The 12,544-nt window shown below is 36.0% G+C and overlaps 1 protein-coding gene across 2 annotated transcripts in view; it reads right to left on the bottom strand.

Moving 5' to 3' along the window:
- LOC134528181 (putative protein kinase C delta type homolog) overlaps positions 1 to 12,544 on the bottom strand; it is a 152,110-nt gene that overhangs the window by 108,123 nt on the left and 31,443 nt on the right. For both annotated transcript variants that reach the window (XM_063361569.1, XM_063361570.1), the window contains exons 3-5: positions 10,519 to 10,693; positions 4,694 to 4,725; positions 980 to 1,065 (exon numbers count right to left, since the gene is read on the bottom strand). In XM_063361569.1, coding sequence (XP_063217639.1) covers positions 980 to 1,065; positions 4,694 to 4,725; positions 10,519 to 10,693 — 293 coding nt within the window. The remainder of the gene's footprint in view (positions 1 to 979; positions 1,066 to 4,693; positions 4,726 to 10,518; positions 10,694 to 12,544) is intronic.

Below are 12,544 nucleotides of genomic sequence, written 5' to 3'. Positions count from 1 at the left end.
AAAATTTTGTTTTCTTGTGTTGGTTTACAAAAGGATGTAATCCAATTAGTTGTAGCTTTCTAGATCATGTATGAAGATGTGTTGCCAGTTAAAGAACACTTAAAATTTCTTCAACTTTCTTGACGGATGGGACAAATTCACCCCGCCAGTCACAGAATGCTGTAACCCAATATAACTATTTAAATTTTTGAAATGTTTGAATCTATTGCTTATCAGTGGCACTTTGCTTCAAAAAATCTTGAAGCGACTACAAAGTATTCCAAATGCGCTGTTAGAAGTTGCATTAAATTTACTGAATTTTCAACCAGAAGTCACTTTATGCGTAGGTCAAGATATGTGAAGCTTCGTTTGAACTACGTTGTATTTTGACTCCCTAAGTATGTTTTTTTGTTGTAAACAAAATAAAAATTCATGTGGAAGGAATACTTAGCACATGGATTTACGAACTGCCAAGACAGTAGTGTTGTATTCACCTCGCCTTCGCCATATTGTTTTGCGCAAAACATTCAGTAAATGGTGCTTAACCACGTCTGACGATGGTAAGTATTAATTAGAATCTCCTACGTTAAACACGTCACTTCTTTATAACAAAATGTTATTGAAAACTGATTTTTTCAATGCAATCACTACACTTAAATCCAATGTTTCGGGCGTCTAACCAACATGGCGCAGGCCATTATCTAAAGGTAAAAATGCTTTAACCGGTTTCTATGTAATCATTAGACGTAGCCACCGCCTGGCTTAGCAAGTATTTTATGGTTTTGTTATCTCTATGATGATTCTTGGGCGTTCATGTTTAAAGTTTGTCAAACCTTTTGATGAAGATTCATTAATAATTTTGAAAGGCCAATTTTCCTTCGTAGGTTCAAGGAGAAGATTTGTAACAGCGTGGAAGGGCACGAAATCGGATATTTACTGAGAACCAATATTTGACCCAACTACTTAAGGTCTTTTGTAACCGAAAATCATTGTAACTCACAATGGTGCTCTCCGACTCCCGGCCTGACCCAGGACACTTGCCCAGGAACTTGTCGTGGCACTTCTTGTGCACGGCCGTCTGACAAGCTGCAACAGACAGCACAGCCAACATGTCAGCCAACCACAGCTACGACTACCACAACCACCCCCCACACCTCTCCAGTCGATTACCGTGCACGTATGTTCAAGTGTTCAAGAGTGCAAGTTAGCAGCAGATCGGTTATCTCCACTGTCTCAACACCTTACAAAAAGGGCATCTTTCATTTGGTGGTCGCCAAATCGGTTAATATTTTTAGTTGATATCAATGCAGTGGCAATAAATATTTCCGATGTTTCCCATTTTCAACTCTGAAAACAATACAGTTAATCTGAGCTAATCGGCGGGAACAGTAAGAACATATAAAATGAAGAAACTAGACAAGGCTTCACTATTTTTTCCGTTCAAGAAGGGTAGTTTACAAATTTATTTTGCTTGTGTAATTTTGTCTTTCTACTCATAAATTAAATATGATATATAACATGTCTAGACTTGGTAGTTTATAAATTATTCTATCCACTGAAATGGTTTTATTTAATGGTTTTAATAAAGTCAAAAGGTCAATTTACATTTCAATCCTACAATTGACATCGCAACCAACAAAAAGCACAAACTCATTTCGAACATTCAATAAGTAACAAGACAAATTGACGTAGTTTAAATACGGTTTATTAAACGAAACAAAATTTTGGCTGTTTTCAAAGTAATCGTCCTCACCATTTACACACATGTCCCCTCGTTTCCTTAAATTGCTTATGCCCCTGGCATAGAATACGTTTGGCTACTTTCAGACTCACATTTTCATCTGAATTTTAACTTCTACGTTGGAGTCAATTTTTTTTTTTTGCCGCGTAGAGCCTCTTAAGGGGACCAAACACATGAAAGTCAGATGGGGGGAGATCTGGACTGTAAGGAGGGCGTGGAAAAAATCTCCCAGCCCAGTTTTTGAATGAATTCTTACGTTATCTGTATGCGGTCGTGCATCGTTGTGAAGCAAAATCACACTTCTTTTTTTTTTTTTTTAAAAGTCCACGACTTTTGGTGCAAATTGCAGGCTTTACTTTGTTTTCAGAAATCAGTGTAAAATTGACTGTTGATTATTCATTGGTCTCCAAGAAAATCGCATAAAAAGGGGCTTCGTGAGTCCCAGTAAAGTGTAAGCATCACTTTACCAGCAGATGTCTGGGTCTTTAATTATTTCCGCGTTGGAGAACTTGTGTGCTTCCACTGAACGTTTTGTCTCTTCGACTCAAGATCGCAATAGTGAATCCATGTCTCATCGCACATTACAATTATTTTTTTAAAGCTCTTTTTTTGTGTGTGTCTGTAAGTTGTCTCGGCACCCATCTCGCGCAGGTTTTCTTGCATCGCACTTTATTTTGGGTGATGTTATGGACAGTTCCAACACTTGCAGACACTTTTTGCTGCTAAACTTTTACCAGTGGTTCGTCTGGTGTCTCAGATTATCGCGTCAATGCGAGATTCAAGGGAAGAAGTAGCCACCTGGTCGGCCACTTCGCTGCTCATCACCGATACTTTTGCGGCCACTTTTAAATTGTTATACCCACTTGTAAATGTTCGAACGGTATGAAAAATTTGTTGCTATACACTTTTAACATCCCTTGCATGAATATCATTACCTTAAACACCTTTCGCCACTAAAAATCTAATCATGTCACGTTGTTCTTCCGCTGTGCTATTCTCAATCGGACTTGACATCTTGAACTGACTGATTTATAGGATATGTTTACAAAATTTTATCGAATAGCTGATTAGAATTCAATACATGTATGCCAACTTAAATTCTTGAAAGTTTCTTATTGATTAATTAAACCCTTTTGAGCTACATCGATTTGTCTCGTTACTTATTGAATGACATAGAATATACCGTTTGGTATCAACTCTTCGTACGTAACCTTTGTTTTGAAACGCATTAAATTTTATGAAATCATTAATTAATGTCTGAAATCTTCGAAATATGAGTTTTTCGTACTTACACTGTGGTAAAAACTATTAAATCGATGCCTGTAATTATTTTAATATTTTAATAATTATTTATACTTGAACATTATTAACAACTTTCCTCCCCTGCTATCCAGCACTACTTCACAATTATCTTTATTTATATAATTTACAGTGTGTCAGTGCATTTTTCTCGAAAAACCACTAAAATTCAATGATAGAGTGAAAATCGCCACTAATTGTGTTGTGTTCTCTACTAGACGTTTTTGTCCTGTGATATAATTTGCCAGCTATTCTTTAGTTTTTTTTCACGAAGGAAAATAAAATGCTAATGAGATCACCTTCCGTGTGTGTATGTTTATGTGTATATTATGATGTTTATGTACATATACGTTTACTCCCCCCCCCCCCAAACCTCATTAATTTCCCGCTTAACCGTTTTCCATGAAATTTCATATCTAATATTTTTCATATATTTTTATTTTTGTGTTATTTGTTAAAATTTGTTAATAAACACTGGTTATTTACTTAATTAGTCCTAAACTTCCAATCGCGCACTAACTCACAAACTGTATATCCAAAAAAAAATGCTATAAAACAAAAAAGTTTATAAACGCGATTTTATATCAGAATAACATTCAATGTTTATTGTGGATTCGAAACATTTACTTAGTTTCATAAAATATGATTTAAGTATTTTAGTTGACTTCTGCATATTTGACCAAAATTTGTTTGCAAACATCAGCAGTTACTTAAGCCCTAAAAAATCAATTAGTACTTAATAATTTACAAACCATGCATTAAATAAAAAAAATTTCACTGCCAACGTCAATCATCATAATTTAAAATCAGAAAAACAATAAAGGATTTTTTTTTAAGTTTTGAACCATTCACTCCCTTTTAACACAAAAAGTTACTTTAACTATTCTAATCTACCAATTAAAAGGAAAATTGGTTTTTAATTGTTTTAAACAGTATTTTCAATAGAATCAGTTTTGATAATCTGTAACCGAGAAACTTTAACTAAAGCTCTAATCACATATTTTGAAATATGTCCAAAATACTAATTGCAGTAAAAATGTTTATGAACAAAAATAATATATTTTCGGCATTATTTGAACTTCTTTTTATTTGGATCAAATGAGGCACTAAACACAATTTTTACAGATTTAATTTATATGAAATGAAGTGCTTTTAATATGGTAAATTAACTCAAAACATAGAAAATAGTGGTTGACACTCTCTTAGCCAAACATCACATAATTAAAAATTCTTATAAAAAATATTAATTCCATCAAAAATTGTATACGTTCAAAAAGATTATACTTTTGTTTTCAACATTCCTTTGTGATTAAGATATTTTATTTATTGTCTTAAATATAAAGTTTATTAACAATAATTATCACTTTGCTGAGTTGTAGAGTTTATTTTTCTAGTCAGTCATTGTTCAGAATTGTGAAATGAGGTCAAAGCTGTACTTCAATACAAGCAAATTGCCCGTGTATAGAAAAACAAAAATTTAAGTAATTGTGTATATTTTAACTATAACTTTCCAAAATATATTTATTGAGTGCCAAACTTAAAACTTACTTAACAGATAATATTATTTATTTACTTAAAATCATTATCAGTAATTTATTGCCACATTATGGATGCAAAGATAATAGAAACTTCGCTATTTTTCTTTCAAGTAAATTGACAAAAAATTATACTCACACTGACATTGATAACCTTGCTTTCCAAATCCCCTGTAAAAAATCAAAAACAAATTATTAGTAATAAATAAAAAAATTACTCAATGTGTTAATAAAGGTCGTTTTTAACATGATAATATTTTGTATAGCTTCCCGCGTTACGTTAACACTATAGTGTTAAGTTTGATCAATAAAATGTTAATATCAGAAAGCGTTATATGTACAAATGAATAAAATAAAAATATTATTTTCGTTTAATTTATTCTGTAGAAAAAAAACACAGAATCTTATAGGTTTTGCCTTTGGGTAGGCCTCACACAAAAATAGTGTATTTAAGGTAATCTGGATATCACAACACATTTTAACTATTGTATCAACATATAGGCTATCTCAGTTAAGAATTTAAATATATACATTCTTGAGCAGATATGTTGTCAGTTGCAACAGGTATAAAAAAGGCTATATGTAAGTTGTATTTCTACAGTTGATGCTAAGAATGAGTGTCAGAAGTAGATTCTAAAATATTCACTTTAGCCGGGACGTATAGAGCATTCTAAATTTTGGATGGCCTTTTGAAAGATGTCTGGCTGTTTATCTAGTTGGAATTAATTCATGCTGAAATAATTTTAAATAATTTAATTAATTGAAATTTATAAACATATTAGTAGCACAAAAAATTATAATATTAATTTAAGTGTCTTACATTATTGAGAATCTTGGCCTTGATACATAAACGTTATAGAAAATCTTTACGTTTACATAAGGAATAATCTGCATGTAAAGTAAAGACATGTAATAAATTAAGTTACTTGTGATTGTGAAAATATTTAATCATAACAAATAATTAAAACACCTTCATTCCTTGTTATTCAATAATGAAACATGGTGATTGAAAACTGAGACACTGCATTCTAATATATTTATAACTTTAATGTAGATAAAGAGTTTAAAAATATTTTTATTTTATTGGTACAGTTAAAATAAATTTAAAAAAAAACTAACCTGACCCAGAACTACGTGTTTCCGGTGTCAACATACCTGAATTCTCAATTAGGGTCGCAGGTTCGAGTCTAGACTCGGCGGTGGTTGATTTTAGAATTAGCTTATAAGCCGTCCCCATCTAAAGCCTGTATCACACGGTGGAAGGATCCATACAGGCCCCACTGGAAGCTTCCAGCAAAACTGCTAGCCAAGCCTTGCTTCAAACAGACCACGTGTTCACAAAGTTTCAAATCAATAATCAAGATAACTTCAATCCCTCCAAAATAAATCACCATTTTCAACACAAGGGGGACACTACAACTTCATCATGATTGGTAAAAATTCTCACCATCTACGAAACCTTCCACAGGAATTCTAACACGACCGATTTCAAAAAAACTTTGTGAAAACGGCCAGCGCTCTGCTGATTGTTCCACAGAAACATCCATGCCTGCTGTCGTGGAAGACCTTCCGAGGAAACTTCCATCGTGTGATAGAGGCTTAATCCCCGGGCCTAATGCGATGTCACCAATAGCTTCTAGAATAAAAAATCAAAAGCGCCCAAGTCTGTGTATATGGATGAACTAGAGAATACTTGAGTTGAATCAGTAAGGCGTGGAAACAGATGCCGTCGATCACACTCGTACCTCAGGCCTTGCAGACACAGCCGCAACAGTTTTCGACACTTTTGCACCGGGGATAACGCAAACACTTTGGTTTTTTTTTTTTTGCAGCATGGAGACTTAGGGGTGTCCTTTATATCTGGTTATGAATTGGTTGGCAAAAATAGGTATCTGAGTAAAGGCTAAGACCAGAATAAATTGTTTATTTGCTTGAAATTAACTAGCTGGAAAAAATTCCAGCAAGAAGTGAGTACTGTTAAAACATGTTATCATCACATCAGAAAGTAATACTGTCGTTAGAATTTATTCAATATATATAAATAAATATACATAAATATAAATATACATATTGGTATAGCTATCCAGATAGGTAAGGAGGGGAATCGGGTCTTTCTCATTTTGAATTTAATTATTAACATAAAGAAGATTGCATACACTCTATAACTTGTTAGCATTATAACTTGTAGCAGCCACATGTAAAGGTAATTAACTAGTATTATGATTCTACTATAAACTTATAGTTATTCTTGCAATGATAATATGACTTCTGATCACATTTTTAATTCGGTTTGAAAAGGGTATTTCTTTAAAGGATTAATATGGTTCGTTTTTTTTTAAAAAAAAAGAACATTTCGTGAATTTCTTTAACAACCACTAGTGATACCCTTTATTTATAACTTATTTAAAGGGAAATTAGGCCCCACCATCTTTTTTTCTTATTTTTTTAATTTAATGCTCTCGTTTGCAGCACACCTTTCCAATCACTTATTTTTACACATGGAATGGTACATAGATTTGGGCACTTGCTTAAAACATTCGCAGACTGGGGTGCCTAATTATTAAGAAAATTGTATTTTTCCCGTGAAAAAAAATCAGTTACTTTATTCCAGCGGTTAGACGCCGTAACCTGTTAGTAAACATTGGGCTATAACTAGGTATAAGAGCTTCTGTCATTCCAGAAATTTGGATAAATAACTTAAAATTGAGATTATAACAAAACTAGCTGAATTACCCGGCGTTGCCCAGTTATGTAATTTAAGGAACATCACTGCAAAGTTTTAAGTCTGTAGGACATTTACTTGAAAAACGGGAAGTTTTTATATTTAACGCCAACGCTAAATATTAACGGGGATGAAGAATGCACTAACAATGCAATAGCCGTTGCCATGGACACAAGGAAAAATCAGCAATCAACAGTCGTTGCCATGGAGACGAATAATGCATAAACAATGCAAAAGCCGTTGCCATAGAGATGAAGGAAGCATCAACAATGTAACAGTCTTTCCCATGGGAAATTTCGACCACAAATGTGAATCTTTAAAAGTCCCAAAACCACCTTGTCCCCCTTAGGAGACGAATGTTCAAAAATAATGAAATAAATGTTGATTTAATACAATGTCTTGAACATAAGCTATTGCAGTTTTGCAGTGTTTGTCAAGAAAAAATTCAAAAACGCAAATTCAGAAATAAAAATTAAAACATAAACCCACAGAGAAAAAGCCTAAATAAGCTATGTCAAACAGATGGACCCAACGATGTACCTAAACAGGTATTATGGATAACACAGCGACGAAAGCACTGACGAACACATTCAAACTTAAATATCAGACACAACAAGAATTCCGTGGAAGGAATTTAGTCAGAAAAAATAATAACAGTACAGACGAACACAGTAGGCTATGACGATAAAATTTAAACAACAATAAATGAAGGCAGACATAAAACCTGGACAACGCAGCAAATATTCTAACACAACGATGAAGATAAACAGATATTATGGACAAAACAACTACAACACCGCGTTGTTAGCCTATTGTGTTCATCTGTGCTGTTACGAGGGTGTCCTGGAAATTAAACCACTTGACAATCGTAATTTTATAATTTTTGAAGTAATTGTTGAACCACTTTTCATTGAGTCATCCATAATGTCGTCTTTTTTATTTCAAAAACGGTAGCTATATTTTCTCGACTTTAGTACGGAGATCATCGTCTAAAAGCCCTAAACGTTTTCCGGAGATGTTTACTGAGCGCCTGTACTTAGACTACACGCATTGCGTATTTGAAGTCCATGATGCCTATGGCCAAGGCGTCCGTTCCGTTCGCAGGCGGCGAACTTCTATGCAGAGGAGTTAAAGAAACTAGTGCAGCGTTACGGAAAGTGCTTGAAACTGAAAGTAGACTATAGAAAATTGTGAAGTACATACGTAGTAAATTAAAACTGTCAATAAAAAAATTGGTTGTCTGTAAAGTCGGTTTACGGACGATATTTTATCGTGACAACGTCATAACAAAACATTGATGAAATGATTGCATACTGTTATGAATAAAATTGAATCATTTTTATTGAATTATCATTATTTTGAATGGATACAAAGAATGAGTGGAATGAAATCTACAATTTAATTGATAAATTTACTTTTATTTGCACTCATTAATTCAAATATGTTTATTACTTTAACGAGGAGATTATTTTAACTATAACTTTTATACATGTTTGCTATTTAACTTCTTCCAATCTGTGTTATTCTGTTAAGGATAGGACGACGATAGGAAAAGTAGGAAACGAATGGGAGTGTTTCAAGTTTAATGTGCCTCGAAAAAGTCAAATCGATGGTTGTTCGAATCGAGTGGAAGAGAGAGCGTAACGGGACATAGCGAAACGAGACAATGTGCGTAACGGGATACTTTTTCGTGCGTGCAGCTGGCGTTTATCGATTTATTAGACGTTGTCACGTCAAAAAATTTTCTCACGAGTTTATTTTATTTTTCTCACGGTACTTACTTTACAGACATCCCTCGTATTATTTGTTATGACTAAATTCCTTCCACGGAATTCTTGTTGTGTCTGATGTTTAAGTTGAATGTGTTCGTCTGTGTTGTCGTTGTTTTGTACATAATACCTGTTTAGGTACATCGTTTGGTTTATCTGTTTGACGTAACTGATTTTGGCTTGTTCTCTGCGGGTTTATGTTTTCATTCTTATTTCTTATTTTTCGTTCTAGAAATTTTTCTATGACCAACAGTTCAAAACTGCAATGACAAGAAATTGAATTAAATCAAAGTTGTTATTCCATGAATCATTTAAAAAACGAAATATATGTTATTTTATTAACAAAAGTCATCATCGTAACTTAAAAATGCCCTTTTTCACCCTTTTACGAATGGAACTTTAAAATACTCCTCTTTAGTGCACCCTTAGAGTGTTCAAGAATATATTTTCTCCAAATTTCAAATCTCTAGGTCCACCGGTTTAGGCTGTGCGTTAACTGTCGGTCAAGTCAGTCACGATACTGATTTACTGGCATAGATTATTGAAAATGTAGGAGGCGCGGTGGTTGAGTGGTTAAAACACTCGCCTCTCACCAAGGCGATCCGGATTCGATTCCCGGCGAGGTCTGGCCAAGATGTCTCGCAAGTGGGGAAACGTGCCAGGCGTTGCCGTGGCATGTTGGTATTCTTGGGGAGCTCCCGTTTTTTCCCACCAATTTTTTTCTTTATACTTCGTGCAACATCTCAGGCTGGCCGGAACGACAGGTCTGTGACTCGGGTCCTATTAGTGTTAGCCGGCTCCTATGAGTCGGCCCCATTCCATCCATGTAGACCCTGCCTCAGGCGAGAGACTACACGTCGAATTTCATTTTGACGTGTAACATCTTAACTCTCGGTAGGAGTGATTTTGTGAATGGAAGGAATGCGTAACGGTGCTGCGACCAAAGGAAAAAATTATAGAATTATATTTTTAATGATTTTTAACAATGTGAGCAGAATTTCGATTAAATTCTTTGTCAAAATTCATCTCCAAAGACGGAGTTTAGTATTTTTTTTTCCAAGATATTTTTCCAAGACTTATTTTTCTCGTTTATCGGTACCGTTTCGTTAAATAGTTTAAAATTTCGGCCTGCAAATGTAATGTTTCGATAGTCGATGTGGCTGCTTCGACAACGAAATCTAGTGGCGGGGGTTGAAACCACGCGTGATTCGCGTCAAGAACTGTGGTTGAAAACACAATTTTGCGTACATTTATCACGCTCGGAATTATACGTTACATTTCGCGTCCGAGTTTCGTATTTCAAAGAGTATTTTGCCACGTGAGAAGACGTGAATACGCTCGCTACCGAGGTTTAGATGTCACACGTCCCTGGCGAACACTGAAAGACTCGGATTGGAAACGTGACGCTGATCCCCGCGGGCCAGTCGCGGGCGGAGGGGAGCCGCCCGGGCGACGACGCGGAGGGGGGCTGACCAGAGGAAGTCCTTGCAGAAGGCGCAGAACGTGGGCTGGCGGAAGAACTTGGCCACGAACTTGTGGCCCTTGACCTCGTGCACCTTCTGGTGCTTGACGGCGCCGCGCCTGTGCGTGATGGCCTTCCTGCGCGTCAGCAGGGGGAATTCGTCGTCGACCCGGGACGAGCAGCTCGCTGCAACATCAACAACGACGACAACGTCAACGTCTTGGGTGCAGGGCCGTCCACCATTCATCTCTCTCTCGGGTCGGCGTCACACTGTGCGATTGAATTGGAGCAGACACCAGTTTCTACCCGTGATTTTTACACACATGGTAAGTAGAGACCGGAATAATTCGCGGATTCATGTACGTGAAATGCTAAAATTCAAATAACTATACCTTTGTGCCGCTTCTGCAAACTGGTGCGCTGTTAATCTGGAGGACTGAGGGGCCAATTCGAGACCCTCAATCATAGAAGTACCGAATCACAGGTTACCCAGTCGAGACGACTGACAAGTCAGCAGCCAACGAACATGTAGCATCTGCTCGAGGGTGCATAATATGGTGGAGTCTATCCTGGAGGTCTCTGAACCCGCGAATTTTTTCGCTCTCTAATAATGTGTTAGTAGGGGCAGGCATTTTTCGCGAAAAGATCTGAACGCCTATTAGACTGCAACAATGTATACCCGCACCCATGGTTTTTTCCTTGTGATTTTCGGCCGTCTGCGAGAGAAGTCGTTGCCTTATTTGGCGGAGCCATTCAGGACGCGTTTTCTTTCGCACTGAATTTCCGTGATTGGTGTTTTTACAATCGATATGTATCTGGGAGAAACTCGCCCAATCACGAGACACAGACGATACTACAGTGTTTTAACGTACAGATAGTCTCGAAATCTTTTCGCGAAATCTGCATGCCCCTATGTGTTAGTTATGAGCAGACACCGTAAAAAAATTCGCTGATTCATTTCGTGACAGGCTAGAAGCCAAACACGTTTGCATTTTTCCTGCTTCTGTTATTAGACCACATTTGGCTAGAAGGACTCTGAGCTAATGAAAAACCCTCAACGTGAGATGTATCGAATCACAAGCAACACAGACACCAGGTCTCAAAAGTCAGTAGCCAATGAGCAGGTGGCATTTTCCTGAGTACGTAGAGGATTGTGGAGGCCATACTAGAGGTCAATGAAACAGCGTATTTTTCCAATCGTTGACATTTATTTTTATTTCTCAAGAAGGTGAACCATTTGAAAAGATATGCCACTAACGAAGGAAGCACAGATTGACATTATTCTTTTGGCTGAAAGTGGTACCACCATCATGTAACCCGTACATTAATCACCACGTTCACCATTTGTATGGAGACTTGTGACTCATCCTGTAGATAAATTGTTTACGGGTTCGAGTTTGATCAATTTACATGATTTCTCGAGAGACCTGAATTATTCACTTTAAAAGAAGCTGTCCAAAAATATCCAGCAAAAAAAAAATCCGTAAAATTTAGCTGCAGTGGCAGAAACGCATAATGTCATATACAAGTCTCGGGTTTAAAAACAGGACTTTCTAGTAAAATTATTGATGATTTTACCGTTTACTTAGCGAATAATAAAGTTATTACTACAGAAAAAGAACATATTGCATTAAAGATTAAAAAATACACTTTTCGTAACTTTGCTTTGCATAACTTACAACTCTTCTGTGCAGTTCACACAAAGAATGACAAAATTTCGAAATGTTAATTGTAATTTATAGCTTTTTATTACCATCCTGTGTAATAATATTCCAACGTAATAAATATTTGTTTTTGCGAAAGAGCATAAGCAGACCCTCGTAACGGCTCGATCACAGGAATTTATGTATTCAAAAACTTACGTCAGCAACAAAGGGTTTCAGACTGTTACGTCATCGATCTCAACATGAGTCACTTCCTGTGTAGCTTGTTGTTACAGGCGTCATGACAGCTGTCCCTGCACACAAACCGCCTTCACAGGAATGTTGCAAATTTTTCCATAACTCGACGCATGCACTAGCGGTCGAATGGGAAGTT

The sequence above is a fragment of the Bacillus rossius genome, chromosome 1 (assembly GCF_032445375.1).
Source record: "Bacillus rossius redtenbacheri isolate Brsri chromosome 1, Brsri_v3, whole genome shotgun sequence".
Lineage (NCBI taxonomy): Eukaryota > Metazoa > Arthropoda > Insecta > Phasmatodea > Bacillidae > Bacillus > Bacillus rossius.
This window is presented reverse-complemented; position numbering and strand designations above follow the sequence as displayed.